A 25338-nucleotide genomic window follows, 5' to 3' on the forward strand; every position below is an offset into this window, starting at 1 on the left:
GTTCCTATGAATACACATTCAAGGAATTTTTCTAAGGCATTTTGTTTATGTATGGCTATTACATACTGCTTCATTAAGGCATATACCTATTCAACCATAACATGATACCCCGAAATCCTTCAAAACATTCACTAGCCATATTGAATAAGATGATGCTGAGCTACCAAAATCGGCTGCAAACATCAACTTTTCTTCATAAAAAGAAACGTCTTGTCACCAGCTTTGAACGCTAGTGTTGGAAACAAATTCCATCGACAATAGTTTTCAACTAAACCTATTCGTAGGTACTAATAAACTAACTTTTAAGATCCATTGCCCCAGATGGGTTAATTTCAATTGTGATCCTCGCAATGAAGCACCTACACTCATCCTCATGAGTGAATGACTGAATGGAACTAGCAGTGTTTAATGGCCAGATGCCCTTCCTGTCACCAATGCAGAGTTTTGTTCAGTAGATATATTCTCATTGAATTCAGCGCCTCCTGATTGTGAGGCGAGAGCTCCACCTCTAGGCCACCACACCACACAATGAAGCAGCTAGACTGATGGCATATATATGCTTAGGAGACTCCGAAGATTCAGAAGCTTTAAATTGATACAAGCTTCAAAAGCCATTCTTTAAAAAAAAAAAAAAACTTATTCAGTCGGTGTACAACCGCAATTTCTTAACAGGCGCTGGCCTAAATTAACAATTTTGATCTCAGTTCTTCCAAAATTGAACATCAATAATTAAGAACTGCATCCCCCCCACTTTTTGGGGGGGCTATTTATGACCATGTGGAACTAGACTGTGTTAACCTGACTTCCAACCCAGCTTTAAACTTAAGTTTCGAAAATAGAAAAATAGTCTTGGAATGGCGTAAGGTCAATGAATTCAAGATTGCCCAGCTCACATTAAACACCGGATGAACAATCTGACCACTTTGAAGATACGTTACTTTTCTGTAACCAGCTTTGCAGCGAATGGTACTTCAAAATGTTTTCTAACACTGACCCAATTTAACCATTAAAATGGTGCTACTGGTGCCACCTGGCTTTGCTTTATTGCAACCAGGATACAGCAGACTCTTGAGATATCAAAATAAACAACAGACAATATGGAATGGGATGTAGTACTCTACCGATCTGCACCAAAATTAACATCTCAGTTTGAAACTGACACCCTGAAGATGCTAAATGCAATGATGACTCAGCTTTTGAATATCAAAAGCAGAATGATATCAAAATGCCGACCAGGAAAGGATAATGTGGAGAAATTAACCTGAAAAATAAGCACATGCATATTGTTGGTCTGCAGTCTTTTATGTATATCTGCATGATAGAATGGGGGGGAAATTGACTTGAGGATCGTTAAAATAAACTTGCTGCACGTGTAGTTAACATAAATCCATGTTCTGATTTTCAGAGAGAGGTAATATTTCCCATTTCAAGTTTGAAGCCATTATTCAGCGACACAGCCACGCAAGCTTCCAAACAAAAGCAAAAACAGGAGCACAAAGCATACGTGGACATTTTAAAAATCATATGTCCAGCCAAACATGTTCCCAAGACTAAGAATTCAAACACAAAGTTGGAAATACAAGACTTTCCACTTAGAGACTGAAGATCCAACAATTTAAACTTGTTAAGAAAATCACATGGTTTTATTGTATAATGTAGCACTGAAATATGTGAACAACAACAAAAAGAAAAAAAAAGAGAAAAAAAAGAAATCAATTATCTGAGTTGGCTTCAGGCTGGCTATTCTTTCATATCCTTTTTGTTTCTTTGGGTTATTAGAGAAACTTGTCAGTACAGAAACAGAACCTTTTTTTTTTGTATTATGGATTCTTCCCAAGGCATGCTGGTAAGAGCATACCCTTCTTTTGTCAAATGCAGCTAATTCTAACTTCCAAACATCATGCACAAGGAACTCTTCTAGTGACACAACATAAAACTCTTCGGAAGGGTATGTCACAAATCTTGCTTGCTTGCCATGGTGTGCAGGTTTGTGTATGATATTTGGAATGTTCCATGGGTGTGATTAATATTGGTAAGGAGGAGGAGGAGGAGAAAAAAAAAGGCAAGGTGCCTCGGGGATGTCATTTCAACCATAGTTGTGCAATGCTAGCCTGAACATGTCATTGGTGCAAACCCAAGCATCATTGATGTTCTTTAATAGAAATATCTGGTGGAATCCGATCACAGGATCTTCATCGGCCTGCAGAGACAAAGGAAAAACAAGAATTAAGATGCTTTTGAGCAGCGCATCCAATTCCTGTCACTGGAGTCCAATGTTATCATGCATATACTTCTTCCCTGACCAGCAATTCCTTTTTGTGACAGAAGCTAACATTTGTCGTTTTGTCTCTGTGCAAGAACACAACATGCATTTTTAGTCATGATGATGCTGAATGTCATGAATTAATTATTAAATACTGCTGGAAACTGAAGCGCAGTTCCTGACTGCGGCAGTAATATTCAACGTTCCCCAATTTAATGTTTTTGTTTCCAAAACTCTTAGCTCAGGAATTTGGAACAATGGGTTCACATGACTGTGGCATTCACTTAAATACTATCATGGTTTACTTAATGACTGCTGCCAAAAGTGTTGTAAAATCAGATCTGGTCAAGTGGATCAACTTACTCAACTTAGAACTGCAACAACTAAAAACCAGATATCTGGTCCCAATTGTACTCATAAAGGACTAACTGTAAGTTTGAATCTGGATAATGAACTAAGTTTCACTTCGAGTTATAAAATATGAAATACTTCTTCCTGATCCTTCAGTGATGTTTTTATGACTAGCTAAGGTGGAATACTGTCTTCTCCTATAATCATCTTGAAAATGAAGTGCATATAGTCTTATCAAACACAGTAATTTTGGTTTTACAGTACAACCAAGCAAAACGTTGATAACAATGGCTTTCACATGAAATGGATCAATTTTCAAATTAGACCAGTGTTTTTCAACCTCTTTAATGTGCAGAATTTCCTAACTAGCACATTGGCCAGGGAATTCTGGGAGTTGAAGTCCACACATCTTAAAATTCTCAAGGTTGAGAAACACTGATCTAGACCAGGGGGTGTCAAAACTGGCGACCTGCAGGCAGGATGCGTCACACGCAGGCCACGCCCATCCCAGCTCAGCCAAAGCATCAATGTGACGCACAATCTAGACTAGTGGTAGTCAACCTGGTCCCTACCGCCCATTAGTGGGCGTTCCAGCTTTCGTGGTGGGCGGTAGGGGTTTGCTATAACTCTGCTTTATAAATTTTATAAAGTAAAGTTACTTCCCTACTTTATAAATCACCATTAATATGGAACCGGTGGGTGGTTAGAAAATTTTACTACTAACAGAGATACAAAAGTGGGCGGTAGGTATAAAAAGGTTGACTACCCTTGATCTAGACCATTTGTGTAATTATGTCATCACACAAATGACAAATGCTGTGCAACTATTTACTCCCTTTACTAATAGACATTTTGTACAATGGGCATTTCCCCAATTAGTCCGTTAAAACAAGGTTACATCGTAGCTATTATTAATGTTGAGGAACATGACATTCCAAGACTTAAGGTTGTATTTGCACACTGTACTAACTCTTATGCTGGTATGCTTTGTAAATCCAGTCAGTGCATATAAACCATATTTGTGGCTTGGAAGAGTGTGAAGTCGCCCAATTGTGTCCTAGCCAGTTAATTATGGTTACAACACATCAACTAGATCTACGTGTTAAATATTTGGTGAAGATAAGAAGGAATCCTGTCTATGGATAGCCTGCTGTCAGCAATTAGCAGTTGGGGTAAACCAAACTAAAACACATTCTGGGACTGGAAATTTTGTGTTGGCTTCAGAAATTCTTCTAACTCTCCCCCTCCCTCAAAAAAAAAAATAGCCTGAGACAATCCTTACAATTGTGTGCCTAGTCATGCTACCTTCCCCTGTGAAAAAACCCCACTTAGGGGTCAGTTTCACAAAGGCATCTTGATATGTCAGAATTCCCAGCTAACACATTCATGTTGGCTGGGAACAGCTGTCCAACGCATTGGGATAGTACCAGATTAGGGAAAGTCAACATAGAACCATAGTGGAGAGATAGAAGAGTGTTTCTAAAAGTTAGTCCTTCTCCAACCAAAATTTTACTATTTGTTTCTCTCAGCACCCAAAGTGGAAGAGTGCAGAGCAGTACCTGGCCATGCTGTACCTCCCAAGAAGCACGGGGTCCTTGTGCTTCCTGAGCTTACTTATTTTCTTGCAGACACCTCAATACCCAACTAGATAACATCACCTAGCACTTATGAGGCTAGTTGAGTAATTGTTCTGACCCAGCTCCCCAAACACAACAAACCCTCTGTATTTAAATCAATGATTCCTTTATTAGGAGCGCCAGCATCCCCGCCCAAAAGATGAATAGTTGTCTGCCACATCTATTCATCTCTGTCCCCTGCCTTTTATGCCCAAAGCTAGGATGGAGCTTCGCTAACAGTGGTGGCTCTTCCATCCCAAGGACCGGCCCACAGATTTCCACTGCTCTCCTTTCCTCTGCCTTGTGCACATCTGCGCGTCAGGCACTGGACCCAGATGTTCCTCCTCTTCCTCATCAGCCACCTCTAAACCTGGGGCTGTTGACTGTCTGAGGGCTGATAGACAGCCCAGGGTCTGCCTCTGTCTCTCTCTTTGATAGCTCTGTTCCCTCTTCCCCCTCGGCGCTCCCAGGTTGCCCTGATGTTGCTCTGACTCCCGTGCCTCCTCGTCTGATTCGGCTGCTGGAGGGGCCAGTGGCTGATAGGCCACAACAGCAATGAAATGTCTACAAGGAAACAACCAAGCTGAGAGCACCAAGGACTCCAGAGTTCAATCCCAAGTGAGTTACAAATATTCCCTTCTATCAATTCCCAGATCCTTCCTACTGTTCCACTTTGAAAATACCAGGCCAGACCCATTCTTTAAACCCACCTTTTCTGGAACACCTTTCGTTTAACCCTTTAATTCTCCTTAATTGAGAGAAAGCAATCAACACAACTGCATTTGCCCACTCTAATTTGTTTTGACAATCCCTCTTCCTTATCAATCGCTGTAGTTAATATATCAACTGGAAACTTCTTGCAGTTGAGACAAATGTCTGTTTGGGAACGGCATGCTCACAATGGATTAAACTGTAAGCTGCCCTCCGCCCAGGGGACCCTGGTGTAAGAAACAAGTTGCACAGCTGTACCTATAGGCACGAATGCAGACAGTTTTCAGGCATAACAAGGCAAGCATTCATTGTATGCCACTCCAACGTTCCAGAGTTCTAAGCAGCGCTTGTATCCTAAAGGTGTTAAACAAGCAACCGATTGATATATATATATAAACACTACATTAACTGTTTGGCAGCTTCTTCTGTAAAGGAAACTTCACCGCTGCTCATTTCGAGAGTCATCAACCTGAAGCAATCCACACTGTCATACTGCAACCCTCCTCGGGTAACACACAAGCAATGTTCATGCTTTTTTTTTGCAAGATCAGGTGGGGCAGAGAAACAGGCAGAATGCTTCTTACTCAGAGAGGGGGCAGCGAAGATCAGAGCATGAGGTGGCCAGAAGGCTAAACATTGTGGAGGGCTAGCCTGAAGACTTCATTGGTGCATACCCAGGCACCTTGTAAGTTTTTCAACAAAAAGGTCTGATGGAAACCTAGAATTTGGTCATCATCTGCCTGAGCAGGACAGGAGAAAAACATTACAATCTGAAAATATTAAATGGCGGTAGCTCGACAAAATTCTGTCAGGGATATTATTTACGGCACTTGCTAGAATATGCCAAAATGGGGTTACTAACATCGACGGGGTGGTTCTACTCTTACTGAATATTAAGAAGCAGTGCTATAAAAAGAGGCATGGGGAGGGGGATAAAACACTAGGCACAACAGAGCTCAGTATGACTCATCATATTTGGAGCTATTTACAAGCTACATTCTCATGTTAATTGTTTGTTATTAAGAGCAGATGAATCGTGTCATTGTATTCAGTTCAACTCTTGGAAATGAGTAAAAAAAAAAAGATAATGACCCAATGGGAAGTGACTTTGTAAGCCCGTTGCAATCGTGTGATTTTTCTGCTCAGTGGTTGCCCTGTTTAGCGATAGAATTGCCAGTCCCTACTGGTCACTAAGCAAGGACTACTTATAAGGTTTCAAAGACAGCACTTTTGAGTAGCACTCAAGAGCAAACTGGCAACTGGTGTAACATGGCCATATCACAGCTGCACATAAGCTGCTACATTATCATATCAAGTGAATTAGTGTTACTTGTAGATTTTGGCAATTCCATGATATGGAATTCAGTATGTGCCCTCCTTACCCCCATGTTGCATTAGGCTTATTTCTAGTGTAATAGGCTGTGCCCCATTTTAGCTTGTCCAACAGCCTTAGTTTATTGGGAATCCTCTCAATTCTGACTGATCTATCATGATGGGATCACAGGATTTTTTTGCGCATGACTTCATTAAGAGACTCCCATTTAGGTTCTTCAATGATAAGAGTGTCAGAATTCTGGCCCTGCTTTCCAACTGGTTGCAATAAAAAGATTATCATCTTTTTAAAGATAATAATTAAAGGTGCTTTTTCACAAGGCAATGGGACTTTCTGTTTTTTTTTCTTTGAAGACATTTCGCTTCTCATCCAAGAAGCTTCTTCAGCTCCGACTGGATGGTGGGAAATGAAAGGATTCTGATCAATTAGAGCTGAAGAAGATTATTGGATGAGAAGCAAGATGTCTTCAAAGAAAAAGAAAAACAGAAAGTCCAGTTGCCTCCTGAAAAAGCATCTTTGGGACAATCGTGACCTGGATGACTGAGAATCTCCATAGACATTTAGCAATGCAAAAGGATTATTACTTTGATTCCTTCCCAGCAGCCAGCACAGGCAGACTTTGCAGCCTGTTATAACTGTGCCATTGTATGTTATGCATAAAAGTAAAGATTCCCCTCGCACTTATGTGCTAGTCGTTCCTGACTCTAGGCGGTAGTGCTCATCTCCATTTCAAAGTGAAAGAGCCAGCGTTGTCCGAAGATGTCTCCGTGGTCATGTAGCCAGCATGACTAAATGCCAAAGGCATACGGAACATTGTTACCTTCCCACCAAAGTGGTCCCTATTTTTTAACTTTTATTTTTACATGCTTTGGAACTGCTAGGTTGGCAGAAGATGGGACAAGTAACGGGAGCTCACTCCGTTACACGGAGCTAGGGATTCAAACTGCTGAACTGCCGACCTTCTGATCGACAAGCTCAGCGTCTCAGCCACTGAGTCGCCGCATCCCTAGATATTATGCATAAAGGAAGAGAAATAACCGCAATGAAGAACCCTGGTGACTTAATAGTTGAAGTCTGTGCAGTCGGCTTTGCCGACCTAATCAGAAGTGGACTGTCTTATCTATGACACTGTCTTGAGACATTAAGGCTAGCTTAGGCTTTAGCTGTCAAAGTTCTGATGATCAAACTCAGCTATCAAGCAGGTCACATAAGCAGGCTATGAACGGATTCTTGACTAGTGCTTTCAATCAGTGTAACCTTAACCTTGGCATTTTTAAGGACTTCAATTCCCAGAATTCCCTGGCCAGCTAGCACCCAGATAAGGAAATGCTGTTCTAAATATTTTTTTCTTGCAACCCAGGCCTGAAAACAGACTTACTTTAAGTTGTCCAACTACCATACTGAGTATACAGCTGTCTGGTGTAGGCTGATGATCTTGGGATGTGATGCTGTGCTGTATTTTCTGAAAAGGAAGGCTCTGAAAGAGAAGGGAGACACACAGAAGGATTTACAGGTCACCCTCATTTAACAACCACTCATTCAGTGACTGTTCAAACTTAATGAGGGCTCCGGATGAGTTGCAGATACGAAAGGTCGTATGTTGGTTGCAGCAATCCCACAGTCACAGGATCACCACAAGCAACCTCCTTTGCTGGCTTCCTACAAGCAAAGACAATGGGAAAGCTGGCCAGAGGTCATAAATAGTGACCACATGATAAATGACACGTGGTGATTCCCTTAACTGTGTCAACCAGAAGTGCTGGGATTTCTATCGCTAAGCAGCATGGTCGTGCAATGTTGACAGTTTACAACTGTGTCACTTAGCAATGGAAATACCAGTCCCAATTAGTACTACAATGTGAGAACTACAGATAGTCCCCGACAAACAGTTCATTTGGCGAACTGTTCTAAGTTACAATGGCACTGGAAAAAAGTGACTTAGGACCATTTTTCGCACTTACAATTGTTGCAGCATCCCCATGGTTACATGATCAAAAATCAGATGCTTGCCAACTCATTCATATTTATGAGTTAGTATCCCAGGTATCAACCCTGAAGCTGATCTGAACGAGGCCATCTTGGAGCTTCAGTGCTGCCACTCTGCAGCAAGGGATAGGGAAAGGCGGGGGGGGATTAGCAATAGCTGGGGTTGTGTAGTCAAAACAAAATACTTTCTCTTGGGAACCAAGGTCGTTCTCACACCTGGCAGAAAGAGTGTTGTCACCAGACCAGCGGACGCTGCTGTGATTGGGCCAGGTGACTGATTGTTTGGGGTTGAGGAGAAAACGTTTACTTTTAATTAGGTGAAAACCAAGGGGCCCCTCAGAGTTGGCTTTCACCAGATCTGTGCCAATATGATATTTCCAATAAAGCTATTCTTTGAGGAATCCACCTGCCTCAGAGTTTTTGCTTGCAATGGATCTATTACTAGGAATCCTGATCGGGAGGCGGGTATCCCAACACCAGCAGCGTGGCAAGAGGTAAGATCTTTTTCTTTGGTGAGCTTCTGTTTTGTAGCTTTCAGGGAAACAGAAGCTCATGAAAGAAACGCCATGGAGATCTGACCGATGGTGCGCGTGCCAGCCGAGAGGGCTCTCCGTGCCACCTCTGGCCCACGTGGCATAGATTCATCATCATGGCCCTAAGTGATAACAGCATGCCATGAAAAAATGGAGCTTACTTACAGAGAACAGACTTTGGTGAAAAGGTTAAGATTACTCTATCCAGGAGATAATGATGAATTAAGCCAAGAACAGGAAACTCATGGCCTGCATGCAGTTCCCCACCCAAAGAAATCTGAAAGGTAACTTCCAAGGTGACATTTATTTCATTGTACAGGTGAGGCAATTTCTAGAATTTGTGGAGGGGGATATCTTAGGCTGAACATCAGAACTACAACTTATCAGAAACTTACTGAGAGTTTTTCAACAATAGCTACTTTGCCCTGAAATTGTAGTCCTTCCCATGTAAGGCATGAGGCATCTATCTGAAACAATAAAACAATAATCTGCTTAGAAACATTTTATTTTGCACTAGAAATAGTAACATACTTGTTAAAAACAAATTAGTAATTTCCCAGAGCTCCTCACGGAGTCAAAAGTGATTCAAGGCAATTTTTCTATATTAGATAAATATAGGCAATATATTAGTGACAAAGATTGAATATAATAATGCTTCTTGAGATTAAATGAACTCTAAGGTAAATGTTCCTCTCGCACATATGTGCTAGTCGTTCTCAATTCTAGGGGGTGATGCCCATCTCCGTTTCAAAGCTGAAGAGTCAGCGCTGTTGGCTCAGTACATCTCCATGGTCATTGGCCGGCATGACTAAACATCGAAAGTGCACGGAACACTGTTACCTTCCCATCATGTCCCTATTTTTCTACTTGCATTTTTACATGCTTTCGAACTGCTAGGTTGGCAGAAGCTGGGACAAGTAATGGGAGCTCACTCCGTTATGCAGTACCAGGGATTCGAACTGCCAACCTTTCTGATCGACCAGCTCAGTGTCTTAGCCATTGAGCCGCCATGTCCCTTAAATTAACTATAAGGTACTGCTAAACAACATTATGAGAGTGCCAGCATTATTGACTTCAAAGGAAGGTGGAGGTCAATGATAAAACACCCCACAATGAAAGCATCTGTTTCAGAGTTACTTACATATATTGATCCTAACTGAGTCCGGTCTGTATCAAATAACTGATAGTAATGCTGTACAAAGCTGGAACCAATCTGTTCCCAAATAGGCTTGTCTCCCATTCTGAATTCTCAGTGCAGCCAGCAACTGGAAGTAGAAGAAAAACACAGGATATTTGACCTTCTTATACATATAGGTTGATGAAACCACTAACTTCGTGCACAGCTGTTCTAACAGTAGACAAATTTCACGCGGGAGAACATAATGCAAAGAAGCAAATGTTATTATTATCAACATCAATCTACAATGTGACAAAACGTAGAATACCGTTTACAGTTCTAGTCAGGCCATCTGAAAAAAGAAAGGAAAAAAATCAAACCGCTGGAAAGAATGTGACTATGCAAAAAAGCCGCCAGGTTTCGATCCTAATCCCTTAACCACCACACTGAAGTTGCTGTTTTTCAATCAGCAGAAACGAAATATGGAATGGCATCCAATTGGATGAAAATGCTTTGGTCGAATTGATGGGTCAATTACTTTTATAGCAAGTGTGCTTAATAAACAGTGGCCCTCGACTTAACAGTTCGTTTAGTAACCATTCGAAGTTACAACGGCACGGAAAAAGGGGACTTACGACCATTCACTTATGACAGTTGCCCCATGCCCGGGGGGGGGGGGGGTGGGTCATATGATTTACACACTCGGATCCTTGACAACTGATTCACGGGTATGACAATTTCAGTGTCCCGGGGTCATGAGATCCCTTTTTGCGACCTTCTGACACACAGAAGGGAAAGCCAGATTCACTTAACGACTGTGTCACTAATTTAACAACTGCAGTGATTCACTTAACAAACGTGGCAAGGAATGTCGTCAAATGTGGCAAAACTCACACACCAAAAATTGTCACAGCAACGTAAAGTTTGGGCTCAGCTGTGATCATAAGTTGAGGACTAATGTCAATTACAAAAAACAGGCTCAACTACAATTCGTTTCAAAAATAGTGCCCTGTGCCTCCTTGTGATCCACAACAAAGCTATTCAATCCAAGTTATAAGCTGAGCACTAAAGTTGAGACAGTCCCCAAATTAAGACCACCAGTGGGACTGGAATTTCTGTCACTGAGTGAGATAACTACACCACTTAGAGACGGCAGTTACAGTAGCGCCAGCTGTGAAGCCAGTGTGATTATTGGGCAAGAACCTCGTGCTTCTTTTGCCCTGCCACGCTCATCTTTTCCTTAACCTTATACCACAATTTAGGGCAGTGTCCCATTGCCACCCCCTCAGCCACGCCTGGAATGTTCCCTTCGGCAGACAAGTCTCCACCACCCTGCCACGTGCTCGCCACACGTATTCTGGGGCAACCAGGGCGTGGATTCCAGGCCACCAGCAGGAGGAAGTCGATGGTGGGCAGCTGCAGGCAATGAGGGTAGCAGGAGGTGTGGTGGAGTGCAAGGCACCCAGAATGGCAAAGATGGAGGAAGACAGGTGGGTTTAGGGCAGTGTTTTTCAACCTTTTTTGTGCAAAGGCACACTTTTTCATGAAAAAAATCACGAGGCACACCACCATTAGAAAATGTTAAAAAAATTTAACTCTGTGCCTATATTGACTATATATAAAGTAATTCTCCCACGGCACACCTTACACTATGTCACGGCACACTAGTGTGCCACGGCACAGTGGTTGAAAAACACTGGTTTAGGGGAGCTGACGTGCTCCTGAGGTCAGAAGTGCAGGGGCCTGAATTTTGATCACATGCCAGTAGAGGAGATTGCAATGGTCATAACTTTGGAGACCAGTCGTAAGTCCATTTTTTGCTGTACCTTTAAATGGCCACTGAACAAATTATGGTCATAAGTCGAGGATCACCTGTGAACCTATTAAAGATTGAAATGGAAAGACTGTGATGGCGAACCTATGGCACAGGTGCCACAGGTGGCATGCAGAGCCCTCTCTGTGGGAATGTGCGCCGTCGCCAGCTGCTCTTATGGTTTCCGGCGTGCACATGCGCGCTGGCCAGCTTCATGGGTGCCGGAGCACCAAAAAACTATGCTGTTTTTCAGGCCATTTTCCGAACCTTTTTAGAGGCTGTTTTCAGGCCGTTTTTTGGACCAAAAAACAGCTAAAAAACAGGGAAGCTGGTCTTCAGGTTTACGGTGCTTCAGTGCGCGCCAAGACCAGCTGGCTGATGCGCATTTCTGACACGTCAGAAACCCGAAGACCAGCTGGCCAGCACACACATGCGCATCGGCCAGGTCCTCTTTGGGTTTTTAACACTCTGATGCATGCACATGCACGCACGTTCCAGTTTGAGCCCTTGGTGCTGAAAAGGTTCCCCATCACTGCCCTAAGAGATCCTCAAAAAGTTCCTGTGATCAGCACAGAGGAACAGCTGCCTCTTGTTTCCTCAAAGGGACAGCCATGTTTTTATTAAAAAAAAAAAGATTAAGGGGTCAATTATTCTTCACGAGGACTCAGAGAGTATTCAGATAGCTCTAATGGTGACAAATGTTTGCAGCAGAAAAGAACAAGGTAAAAGAATTGATGAGCGTTCAGAAAAGATGGCTTAATCTGTCCAGCGTTTTTGCAACAGTACACACAGCTTGACTTGCACATTCATTTTAATCTGGGATTAATGTGACCATGGAAACGTGGTCAGACCGTCAAGAAAAGTTGACAGATTCTGGATAGTTGGCTGTCCTTTAAAATGCTGGGCAGCCGACATAAAACATCAGTGAGCTTCTACTGAAACACTGATATTTTGAATGAAATGTAATATTACCTGGGTTTAGAAACTCCAAGAGTCGAAAGGAAAGCAAAACCCGGTTTAGTCGGGTGCGGTTTAGTCGGGTGCGGTTTAGTGGTGGAACCTATATGTATATGTATATGTATGTATATGTACAATTGAGCCCAGGTTCAAATCCCAGTAAGGGTATGGCTAGCTGATGAGAGCTAAATAGCTTGAAATAGATCTATACTAGTCTCCCTTTATTTATTTATCAGCACAAATACAACACGTATATACACGTATACATACATACATACATACATTTGCAAAAAACCAGGCGTGCAGAGGGTTTGGGAAACCTGCAGACTGCAAAAACATTTTTTTAAAAAATTTACCTCTTTTATACTCCGGTGTATCTTATAGTCCAAAAAATACAGTATACAAGTATATATAATTGCAATACATCCATCAATTTTCTATTCTCGTGGAGGAGTGCCAAATACTTTAAAGGCATTTTAGGTACTTTTTAGGTAATTTTTGATAATCCACTTACTTGATAACGTAGTTTTAAGTTACTTTTTAATTGATTTTGATTCTAATCTTTTTATTGTTTGCTGGAAGCCTTTGTGGTCAAGAAATATTAATTCCAAATACAGGTGGTCCTCAACTTATGACCACAATTGAGCCCAAAATTCATGTTGTCGAATCTGCCCCATTTTTACGACTTTTCTCGCCTCATTTTTAAGTGAATCACTGCAGTTCTTAAATTAGTGAGATGGTTGTTAAGTGAACCTGGTTTCCTCATTGACTTTGCTTGTCAGAAGGTCACAAAAGGAGATCATGTGACTCCGGGAACACTGCAAACGTCATAAATGTGAGTCAGTTGCCAAGCATCTCATTTATTATTTCATTTCATTTATTAAAATTTATAAATGAAATTTATAAATTTATAAAATTTATAAATCTGAATATAAATCACACGACCATGGGGATGCTGTGGTCATAAGTTTGAGTGCCGTTATAACTTGGAACAGTCACTAACTGAGCTGTTGTAAGTCGAGCACTACCTGTAAATATTAAATATATGTAATTGCTAAAATTATTTAGTTTTAGCTTTTCAATGACAATTTGCCAGGCTCTAAAGACAAGCAAAGCTGGCTGAGGAATTCTGGGAGTTGAAGTCCACAAGTCTTAAAGTTGCCAAGGTTGGAGAGCCGTGGGCTAGGTGACTTTGGGTCAGTCCCTCTCTCAGCCTAACCTACCTCTCAGAAAGTTGTTGTTGGGGGAAAAATAGTAGGAGGGAGGAGTTTTATGTACTGTATTTTTCAGAGTATAAGATGCACCAAGGTTTTGAAGAGGCAAATTTAAATAAAAATGTTTTTGCATTCTGCAAACCTCCCCAAAACGGCCAGTTTTTCGCAAAAATTGGCCGTTCCCCCCCCCCCCAAAAGGGCATGAATAGCCTTTAGGAGGCTTGTACAGTGGTCCTGGGCAAAGGGCCAAAAATGAACAAAAAATGGCCCGTTTTTTGCTCATTTCTGCCCTCCTCAGCCCCCAGGAGCTGTCTGAAAGCCTTCTAAAAGCTATGCACCACCATTTTTGTGAAGAGGGCAGGGTTTTGGGAGGCAAAAAATGCTGCATTCAGTGTATAAGACGCACCCAGATTTTCAGCCTCTTTTTTGAAAAGGTGGGGGGAAAGGTGGGTCTTATACTCTAAAAAATACGGTATGTCCGCTGCCCAAAGTCACTTTTTTTGCGAGATGGGCAGTCATTTAATTATAAAAATTACCCTAGGCAAGCCCATCAAAATGCAGAAGAACAAATTCAGAGAATTTACAATTCCATTCTATTTTTTTTTAAATAAAAGAAAATGCAGCGTAATCAGCCCGGCCTTCCAATATCCACCAGCCTATCTTCTGGTCACTTGCACTTAAACTACAGGCGATCCTACAACGGTTCATTTAGTGACTGTTCGAAATTATGGCACTGAACAAAGGGACTTTGCTTGTTGTTCACACTTACAACAGCTGCAGCACGATCAAAATTTGGACGCTTGGCAACTGTCTCATATTTATGACGGTTGGGGATGTCCAGGGATCAGATGAGCAAAGTCAATGGGGAAGCCAGATTCACTTAAGAACTTTGTTAACTTAACAACTGCAGTGATTCAGTTAACTGTGGCAAGAAAAGTCATAAAATGGGGCAAAACTCATTTAACAAATGTTTCGCTTAATAACAGAAGTGTGATCATAAGTCGAGGACTACCTGTATATTGATTCTTCCAATGCACATATAGTAGCCCTACTTAGAATTGTCAAATTCGGCTACCTGGATTTTTTTTGCTATGCACAAATAGGATCCTTACCATATTTTTCGGAGTATAAGATGCTCCGAAGTATAAGACGCACCTAGCTTTTGGAGAGGAAAATAAGGAGGGGGGAAATCTACCTCTGCTTCCCAGCAATTTGCTTTCTTGCAGCAAACAGCCCATTTCAGTTTCAGTACAGCCTGATTAGCACAAGCAACTGACTATCCGGCCTCCCAACCAGATGTTTCAGGCTGCAGGGATTGACATAGCCTATTGCCGCTTCTGCTCCCATTTTTGGTCTCCGCATCCCGTTTTCAGCCTCTCCGCACCCCAGTTTCCACCTGTTCCGGGCATCGGGGATCGGAATGGGCGGAAAATGGGGTGCATGGAGGCGGAAAACCAGGCACACAGAGGCCAAAAATGGGATGCGGAAGCTGAAAATGGGGCAAGCGGAGGCAGCAATAGCAATCCCTGCAGCCCAAAACTGATAATCAGCTGCTTGTGCTAATCAAGCTGTGCTGAAACTGATACAGGCTGTTTGCTATTTGCTGCAAGGAGGCAAATTGTTGGGAGGCAGAGGCCAAAGAATGGGGGCGGGCAGAGGGCTACATTCGATGTATAAGATGCACCCAAAATGTCATCCTCTTTTAGGGGGGGGGGAAGTGAGTCTTATACTCTGAAAAATACGGTATATTACTTTGTATTTTCTTGTAAAAATAGAGAAGCTATAACTATAGTTATGTTTTTGTTCAGACTTTGTTAACCTGGTGCTATCGTGACAACTGCTGAGATACTCATCCAGCCAAATAACTATACTTACAGAGAACTTAAGAGTTATAACTAATCCATTCAAAAGGCATTGGATTGCAAAGGTCTATACAGGTAGTCCTCTACTTACAACAGATCGCTTAGTTACAAAAAGTAACTTATGACCATTTTTCACACTTCATGGCAGCATGTGATTTACATTCAGATGCTTGACAAGTGACTCACATTTATCACGGTTGCAGTGTCCAGGGGGGTCACATGATCCACTTTGCAAACCTTCTGACAAAGTCAATGGGGAAGCCAGATTCACTTAACAACAGTGACAAGAAAAGTCGTAAAATGCAAAAAAGCTCACTTAACAAAATTTCGCATTTAGCAACATAAATTTTGGTCTAAATTATGGTCATAACTTGAGGACTACTTTTATCAACCAACAAATTGTTTTGCATGTGACGCTCCTGATCATCTAACATTTATAGATTCTTAGATTTTCTTATGTTCTATATCCCACACATAAGGAAGCTGCACATATTTTACTTGTCCCTCCCTGCTTGAATCTCTGGCCCTTTTTCTCAAAGCTTAGGATTCATGAAAAATGGATGGTTCTAAGTGGCCAATGAAAAGATTCATTTCACGTCCTAATTCATCTATGCCAACAACATATTTCCACAAAGTTTAGTTCAGTGGCTCAATTTTATAACTTTGATGCAGGTTTTTTTTGGCATCTTAGCTATACTCTCTCACTGTTCAGTCATTGGTAAGTTGAAATCCTTTTATAGATACTCAAGCACCCCATTATTTCTCATTGGAAACATTTTTTATGAATGCACTAGGCATTTGTAATTTATTTTTACCCAAAATTGAGAATCTTGATGAACTTTACATAAGATGTAGCCTGGTATACAAAGTTTCTCAAACTTGGCAACTTTGAAAAGATGTGGACTTCAACTCCCAGAATGTCCCATGCTGCTTGGGAAATTCTGGGAGTTGAAGTCCAGACACCTTAAAAGTCGCCAATTTTGAAAAACACAGATACACACTCACTCTCTGTGTAATATAGTAAAGGTAACCCTCGCACATATGTGCTAGTCGTTCCCAACTCTAGGGGGCAGTACTTATCTCCGTTTCAAACCCGAACAGCCAGCGCTGTCCGAAGACATCTCCATTGTCATGTGACCGACATGACTCAACGCCGAAGGCGCACAGAATGCTGTTACTTTCCCACCAAAGGTGGTCCCTATTTTTCTACTTGCATTTTTACATGCTTTCGAACTGCTAGGTTGGCAGAAGCTGGGACAAGTAAGTAATGGGAGCTCACTCCATTACACAGCGCTAGGGGTTCGAACCGCCGACCTTTCTGATTAACAAGCTCAGGGTCTTAGCCAAGTGTCCCCATATAATACAGGTGGGTAGATGCATAATTCTGTATTTATTTATTTAGCCATGTTTATGTAGCATATATTGGAAGTGGCCAGAGCTGTATGCAACCAAAGTTCCCTTTAATGCATACCGATCAGTGTACCATTCAAAGTGACAATAAAGTTGGTCAAAAGTCTAACTTGAAAAGAAAACTTGAAGGGAAAAGCACACACAGACACAATTCTACGTCTAAAAAAGTGGGAATCGCTTTGCGGAGAAGTAATCGCTTGGCTGATCCACCGAGATCCACCGCACGCGGCACCCGCACACATCACGTGCACAACGTAACACCAGCCCTTCCCTTAAAAAGGCCATAATTTTTATTCATATTTTTGGGGGTTTTGAAAGGAACGGGCCGAGGAACTGCAGGGTGCGGCTTTCCCCTCCGTCCCATCGCTCCATCCCGAAATCTCAAAAGCAGCCAAATAAAAGAGAGGGAATTGGGAGAAAAAAGGGACATTTCCACCCAAAGCAGAGGAACTTTCAAATCGCGCGCCTGGGAGGAAACCCCCCCTCCCCCGCAAAAGCACGTGGCCGTCCGCAAACACGGGAGGCGCGAACTTGCCCGTTCACACGTGCGTTTCCCGAACACGCGGGGAAGAGAGGGGTGGGGGGCTCCGGGTTTGAAGGGGGGCGGGTGGGGCAAGGAGTCGCCCCCTCCCCTTCCCCCCCCGCTGCTCTCTTCCTTGAGGCGGGGAGGGGCTTAAAAGGGCTGAGGAGCCCCCGACACGCCCTTCCCCGGCCCTTCCCCTACCCTGAGGGGGCAGCGCCCAAGCGCAGGGCCCGCGGCCTCTCAGCCTCTGCAAAGCGGGTCTCCCTCCGCCGCTGGGCCTTTTCCTTGCCCCGCGCCTCAGGCTGACTTACCAGGCTGATGGCGATGGCGGCGGCGGCGGCGGCGAGCGCAGCCCGAAGCCCCCCGAGCGCAGCCTCACCGTGTGTGGATCTCTCCCTCGCTCCCTCGCCGCTTCGCCCGCCGGGCACCGCCTCTTCCGGCCACGCCCCCTCCCCTCGTCCCCCCTCTCTCTCTCTGGCGGGCGCGCGGATCCATTCGCAGGGCCTGCTGGGAAGGCGAGTCTCTTCCCTCGCTCTCGCCTTTCAGTTTTCCGAACGACGAAACGCGCGCACTACAGCTCCCGGCAAGCCCTGCGCGAGGAGGCGCCCGACCCGAAGGGGAGCTTCGGTGCCAAAGGGCGAAGGAGGGGTGGGAGGGAGCGCGGTTGATGGTGTATTGACGGCCTGATTAAAAGGGGGAGCCCGATTGGTTAAGAGAGGGCGAGGCTGGCTCTGAGAAGGTCCGGCTTAGAAGGCCGCTTTATACAGGACCAAAAGAGGTACCAGATTCTGGACCAGTTTTGCTCCATCTATGCCAGAGGGAAGAGAAGGACCAGGGGAAACATGAGAGCAGTCTTCCAATATTTAAGGAGCTGCCACAGAGAGGAAGCTATTTTCCAAAGCACATGAAGGTCAGGCAAGGAATAATGGATGGAAACTGACCAAGGAGAGATTCAACCTAAAAATATTTTCCGACAGAACAATCCACCCATGGAACAGAAGTTGCCTTCAGAAATGGCGGGAGCTTCCTCATTGGAGGCTTTCAAAAAGAGATTGGACTGTCATCAGTCAGAAGTGGTGTATGGTCTTCTTGGGCAGGGGATTGGACTACATGATCTACAAGGTCCCTTCCAACTCTGTTAATCTGTCTGCAAACTTGGCAACTTTGTGGACTTCAACTGGCTGGAGAATTCTGGGAGTTGAAGTCCACAAGTCTTAAAGTTGCCAATTTTGGGGACACCTGATCTATGCCATCCATCTGGTAAACTTGCAAGATTTGTTTTTCTCGCCATGTACATGTATATCTCCGAACTAGACTGTTGTTTCTCTGTGTCATATATATGGGTATATATGCATACTTTTGTATTCATTTATTTATTTTGTCATGTTTATATAGTGTATATTGGAGATGGGTGGCCTTCCTTTGAGAGCTGTATGCAATGAAATTTCATTTTAATGTACACCGATTAGTGTACCTTCAAAGTGACAATAAAGTTATTCTAAGTCTAAGGTATAGGGACGCATTGGCTCAGTGGCTAAGACGCTGAGTTTGTCGATTAGAAAGGTCGGCAGTTCAGCAGTTTGAATCCCTAGCGCCATGTAACAGTGACCTCCCATTACTTGTCCCAGCTTCTGCCAACCTAGCAGTTTGAAAGCACGTAAAAAATGAAAGTAGAAAAATAGGGACCACTTTGGTGGGAAGGTAACAGCATTCCATGTGCCTTCAGTGTTTAGTTATGCTGGCCACATGATTACAGAGGCATCTTCAAACAGCGCTGGTTCTTCAGCTTTGAAATGGAGATGAGCACCGCCCCCTAGAGTCAGGAAAGATTAGCACATATGCGCAAGGGGGATCTTTACCCTTTTAAGGTAGTAGAAAGTATCTGGGGCAAAGAATATTTGCTGCCTAGGATTGCAAACACAGCATGCAAGCCATTTGCTTAACTGGCTCCCCCAATTTACAGGTAGTCCTTGACTTATGACCCCAATTGAGCCCCAAATTTCTATAGGTGAGTGAGATTATCTTGTCGCACAGAATCACCAATCTTTAACCACTTTGTGATTAGTAGGCTTTGCAAAGCTGAAAAATTACAATTGAGAAACGCAAGATCCCCTAAAACGAGTAAGTACAGAATGCGAACAATCTACACTATGGGTATCTTTATAGAACCATCCTACTGAAGCTTCAGAAAATCACGGTACAGTAGACACTTTTGTAGTCTTCAGAACTTTTCATCAGTTAGAATCTGAACCTTAGTCAGCCTGTTGTGCTCAAGCTACATTAGTACTTCATCTCTTAGAATTCTCTAAATGCTCTTTGCCATGCTGGGAAAAGAATTCTAGCGACTGTAATTCTAACATATCAGGAAGATGAGCATGCTTGATGATGCAAAATAATAATAATAATAATAATAATAATAATAATAATAATAATAATAATAATAATATCATAACATCAGCCTGACAAAGTCACAGAAAATCAGATGGTCAAGATCTTGTGGGATTTCCGTATACAAACCGACAAAATACTGGCGCATAATACACCAGACATCACACTGGTTGAGAAAAATAAGGTCACAATCATAGACATCGCAATACCAGGTGATAGCAGGGTCGCCGAGAAGGAACATGAAAAAATCGCAAGATACCAGGACTTAAAAATCGAAATTCAACGACTATGGCACAAACCAGCAGCGGTAATTCCAGTGGTAATTGGCACACTGGGTGCTATTCCAAAAGCACTGGAATTACATTTAAAACAGTTAAAAATTGACAAAATCACCATCAGTCAAATGCAAAAAGCCGCACTGCTTGGATCTGCACGCATATTAAGAAAATACGTTACGACGTCCTAGGCCCCTGGGTGGGGCCCGACAAGTAACCAATGCCAAATCCGGTGAAACAACTGGCCGCTGTGATACAATTGTATAATAATAATAATATCAGCCTGAAAAAGTTCCTGGTGGGAACATCAGCCTGAAAAAGTCACTGAAAATCAGATGGTCAAGATCTTGTGGGATTTCCGTATACAAACGGACAAAATACTGGCGCATAATACACCAGACATCACACTGGTTGAGAAAAACAAGGTTACAATCATAGATATTGCAATACCAGGTGATAGCAGGGTCGCCGAGAAGGAACATGAAAAAATCGCAAAATACCAGGACTTAAAAATCGAAATTCAACGACTATGGCACAAACCAGCAATGGTAATTCCAGTGGTAATTGGCACCCTGGGTGTTATTCCAAAAGCACTGGAATTACATTTAAAACAGTTAAAAATTGACAAAATCACCATCAGTCAAATGCAAAAAGCCGCACTGCTTGGATCTGCATGCATATTACGAAAATACGTTACGACGTCCTAAGCCCCTGGGTGGGGCCCGACTAGTAACCAATGCCAAATCCGGCGAAACAACTGGCCGCTGTGATACAATTGTATAATAATAATAGGAAAAGGCTGATATTGAAACATGGCAATTGCATGAGCTAGTTTTTAGAAGGAATGTTGGAAGAAGTAGTATAAAGTAGAAATAATACAATCTTATGTATGATCATATGTCTCTTAGATTGCTGAATCAAACAAGAGTTGATCCTCTACTTTTTAAATATAAAAATAAAATTCTTCATGTTACCCAAATACATATCTATTTGCAGGTGAAATGCATTGCTTTCATTTACATTAAAGGGGGGGGGGAACTAAACCGCTTTAAACTACAACTGTATTCATCGAACTAGTCAAAACAAACTACATCGTGCCTTAAAAGACAAAGAGTTTTCCATAATTTTGATTCAGCAATTGCATTTTCTAAAACTACCTTAATATATTGTTTGAATGCAGACTTTATATATTTAGCTGGCAGGCAACTTACTATGGGTAAAAAACATGGACAGTAACTTTATTGTTGTAAAGTCAACTTAAAATTTAAAAAAAAACATGTTAAACTGGCTTAATGTTCTATGCATGAGATTGTGATGGAAAAGAAACTGGGACAACATTTTCTAGGCTCATGGACAAACTGTACACGACAACGTAACAAAACAAAATAGATTTTATTCAAATTAAGCATATTTGTTAGCACCTCAGGATAACCAGGAAAATAGAACAGTCCAACATAGATAACCAGTTCAGCAGTCCAATAAACTGAACATGTTTTAGTGCATAATGATGGTAGAAAAGTACCACATTGGTCACAACACACACCTTCAAAACACTCTCAGTCAGCTAGAATGCACAGGCATTTATTTACAGAGAGAGAGAGAGAGAGAGAGAGAGAGAGAGAGAGAGAGAGAAAACCAATGCTATTGCCCAAGATCCTAAAAGATGAATATGAGCAAAGCATAAAGGGGTGTGCCCAAGCCTGACCTAAATGCGACACTCTATAGCAAAGGTATTCTGTATAAGAAATATAGGGCCGCACTGAAATCTGCTAAATTTGGAGTTAAATCCAAAATAATAGCACAAAATGGACATTGTTCTTGGAACCTCTAATCAAAAGGACTGGATAAGAGTTGTCACTGACTACGGCTGAGAGTTCGTATATCCCACTGAATGTAAATCCTAATTTCTACTGTCATATCCTATACAGTCATTTACACCAACTGCAGAAGAACAAAAGAACTGGGTGATTCTTATGACGTATAATAGGGGAAAGAATAATCACGTTGAACATATACTTTCATCATAGTATGCTTTCAAGCTTTAAAAATTAACTTTAATTGTGGATGGGTACAACATATATAACCAATATATACGACTGTAGTTCCTATTCATATTGATGCTGGGGGGAAAAAATACTGTAACCAAATTTAAAAAAAATGGACAGCTGGCCATTCTGTTCCTCATCAATGTCATCAAGTCACAGCAACTCCGACAAAAGAAACATTTAAGCCTGGTAACACAAAAGTCAATGTGCTTATTAATAAGATGATGCAAAAAAGTGACAACTTATGTTTTAATGTTTCCTTCCTTTTAATTTAAACAAAAAATTGATATCTCCTAAAGAGCTGAGAAAACAATCTGATGGTAAGTATTTGAAATATATTCCAAAGAGTGGCACTACGTATCTACCGTAGGTGGATGGATGCAAAAAAAAAATTAACATTTCATGACAAAAATTAAGTCCTTCCTCCTTACACTTCTTTTAAGACAAATGGCAACAGTTTTACAAAGATATAAGCTAACCACTGACTTCCCCAAATAAAGTTGTATCAGTCTACAACCAAACCACTAGTGGGTTCTGGAGAATGTCACAGTGAAAAAAAACTGCTTAGGACTTGAACTCTGCACCCATTCCTCTCACGCTCAGTTTTCAATGTGCATGTCATTTTTTTTTTCAAGACTTGAGGAAATATAGTGGATTCAGAAGTAAAGTATGCATAATTGTGGGAGGTTAACCCCATTGCTCTTATGCTACGGAGACTATAACCTGGAGAAATATAAAGGAAGGCTACTGTCCTCACAGATTTTCCAAGGGAAAATAAATACATTTGTTGAAAACTGAAACAAGCAATTTTAAATGCCCAGAACATGGATTCATGAAATGTCAGGAAAGCCGCAATAACTTTGTCAGCTGAAAGAGGAATAGAAGCAAAACAGTAACTCCCAACGGCAATATGGAGATAACAAACATCCTCCTGATATCCTCTTTTAAATATTAAGGATTCGTTTTGACAATAAAAATGGCACACTCTGCATCAAAAGGTTCTGGGGGGGGGCAGGGGGAGAAGAAATGCCTACAACTCCCTTTCATAAAAAGGAAAGATAAATGCACTGATGGCTGTGATTTTTTTAACATGACATTTCCCGCAGAATTATCCTGGTACATTGCTGTGACAGTGTGCCTTGGCCGTCTTCATTTCCTCCAATATGAACGATTACAATCCAGGTGTGCCTGTCTAGAAAGTAACTGACTCTTTTTTCAAAATTAGCTTTGTACAACATTTGACTGCAGGTGTTAAGACGCTAAGAGTTTAGCTTCACGAGGGCAATGCTAAAAAGGGACTCGTTCCAACTGAATCAGCATCATCCAGAGTACCACAGCAGCTACACCGACTTGCCACTATAGTCAGGACAGTATTTAATGCGAGGAGTAGAAGCCAGTGACCAGAATCCCAGGCCATCTTTTGCAGATGTATCGCAGCAAGTCTCTCGGTGGGATAAATGTTAAGGACACATGTTGAGGTCCCGTGAATTAAATCCGGGCCAGCTCGCACAAAGAAGCCTGGGCTTCGGAAGCAGAGAACCAGTGGCTCAAAACTGGTCACTTCCCCTGTGGCAGAGCAGAGCTGCCTAACCGGGGCGAAAAATGTCATTCGGGCAGCCGCCTGGAGCACCATTTGTCTTGACAACTGCTTTCCCCCTCTGCAAGTCTTTTTGATGCAAGATCCCTCCCCACCTTCCCGTCAAGATCACCCCCGTCCAGGCATATTCGGGACCCGGCAGGCCGTAGCGCCTCAGAGGCCGTGGCGCTTGCGTGCCCCCCCAGCCATGCTGGCGGCATGCAGCAAGCGGTCCTTCTCCCTGATCTCCTCCCGCAACTGGGATTCGGCCAGGCGGAGTCGCCGGATGCTGCCCTTCATCTCCTTCATCTTGACTTCCAGCAGGGCGATGATGTCCCGTTGCTCGTTCAGCTTGCGCAGCAGCTCCTCCGACGTGGTGCCCGAGGACAGCGAATAGGAATGGTCTGGGGGACTCTCCACCAGCGGCCCGTTGTCGGCCAGGAAAGCCAGGTGGACCGGAGCCCCCACGATGGCCCCAGGACCCCCGAGTTCCACCTGCACCGTCAAGTCCATAGGCTTGACATCCTCCCCGGGGAGACCTCCGGGGCCCCCAGGGCCACCTCCTCCTTCTCCGGCTGCCCTGATGAGGCCCTGGCCAGGCTGGCCAGCCGCCCCCTCTTGCAAAGTCAGCAGCACCGCGGCTTGGGCTGCGGCGGCGGCTTGAGCGGCGACTTGGGCGGCCGCCTGGGCAGCAGCTTGGGCGGCGGCGGGGGCGTGCCGGGGTCTCTTGGGCCCGCGGGCCCCTTTGCGCTCGTTGACCCCCCGCAAGGGGAAGATGGTGGGGACGCGCACCAGGTAAGACTTGCGCCCGCCGGGGAAGTGCTCGGAGCAGACGCGGTGGCCCGTGGTGGGCTGGAAAGTGCTGAAGCAGCCGCTGACGCCGGCGCGGGAGACGTTCTTCAGCCAGAGGCGACGCAGCTCGGCGTCCTTCGGGAAGGTGTAGAAGTGGAGCGCCTTGTCCCGGTGCGAGTTGTTGTAGCAGCCTGGCACGCAGCACGTGAACCCGGGCATGGTCTGCGCGGTGTGCCTGCCTCCTCCTCCTCCGCCTCCTCCTCCTTCCCCCGGCGGGCCCGAGGCGGCGGGACTACAGATCCCACAAGGCCTCCCGATTGCGAGTCCAAGAAGGCGGCGGCTGCAGCCTCCTTCTCCCGCGCCGACGCCACAGCAGCCTTGCCCTCCCCGAGAGCGCCACAGGAAACGGAACTACCCGCCCCACAAAGCACCGCGGCGGCGACGCCACGCCGGAACTCTCTTTCCCGCCGAGCCCTGCGAGCTGCGAGCCCAGGATTGGAAAGCGCGGGTTTCCTCAGTCGGGGGGGGGGGCAGGGGGGAGGAGGGGCCGGAGGAAGATGGAACTACGCCTCC

General features: G+C 43.6%; 2 protein-coding genes across 3 annotated transcripts; both read right to left on the reverse strand.

Moving 5' to 3' along the window:
- Nucleotides 1–1621: 1621 nt before the first annotated feature.
- Nucleotides 1622–18131, reverse strand: NUTF2 (nuclear transport factor 2). Of its 2 annotated transcripts, XM_087728490.1 has the most exons (6): nt 18001–18131; nt 9935–10058; nt 9189–9260; nt 7653–7751; nt 5526–5681; nt 1622–2200 (listed from the first exon to the last, which is right to left on the reverse strand). In XM_087728490.1, exons 2-5 carry the CDS (start codon nt 10031–10033, stop codon nt 5571–5573), a joined length of 381 nt encoding a protein of 126 aa, XP_087584616.1. In that variant the 5' UTR covers nt 10034–10058; nt 18001–18131; the 3' UTR covers nt 1622–2200; nt 5526–5570. The 2 variants fall into 2 exon arrangements, with proteins under 2 accessions (XP_087584616.1, XP_013926034.1); XM_014070559.2 differs by lacking the exon at nt 5526–5681.
- Nucleotides 18132–22641: 4510 nt separating this feature from the next.
- On the reverse strand, nt 22642–25138 carry THAP11 (THAP domain containing 11). The gene has a single exon (XM_014070553.2). It carries the CDS (start codon nt 24982–24984, stop codon nt 24148–24150), a length of 837 nt encoding a protein of 278 aa, XP_013926028.1. The 5' UTR covers nt 24985–25138; the 3' UTR covers nt 22642–24147.
- Nucleotides 25139–25338: the final 200 nt, after the last annotated feature.

Source organism: Thamnophis sirtalis, unplaced genomic scaffold (genome assembly GCF_051295495.1).
Source record: "Thamnophis sirtalis isolate CommonGarterSnake01/CBP01778 unplaced genomic scaffold, rThaSir2_p1.2 scaffold_14, whole genome shotgun sequence".
Taxonomy (NCBI): domain Eukaryota; kingdom Metazoa; phylum Chordata; class Lepidosauria; order Squamata; family Natricidae; genus Thamnophis; species Thamnophis sirtalis.

What these genes read in the sequence shown, in the direction of transcription:
- THAP11 (XM_014070553.2), bottom strand. Translation starts at nt 24,984, where the DNA reads ATGCCCGGGTTCACGTGCTGCGTGCCAGGCTGCTACAACAACTCGCAC.
- NUTF2 (XM_014070559.2), bottom strand. Translation starts at nt 10,033, where the DNA reads ATGGGAGACAAGCCTATTTGGGAACAGATTGGTTCCAGCTTTGTACAG. An exon ending in CTCAGTTAGGATCAATATAT is followed by an intron (nt 9,261 to 9,934) that starts GTAAGTAACTCT and finishes TTATTGTTTCAG; the next exon opens with ATAGATGCCTCATGCCTTAC. An exon ending in TGGTAGTTGGACAACTTAAA is followed by an intron (nt 2,201 to 7,652) that starts GTAAGTCTGTTT and finishes TTGTCTCTGCAG; the next exon opens with GCCGATGAAGATCCTGTGAT.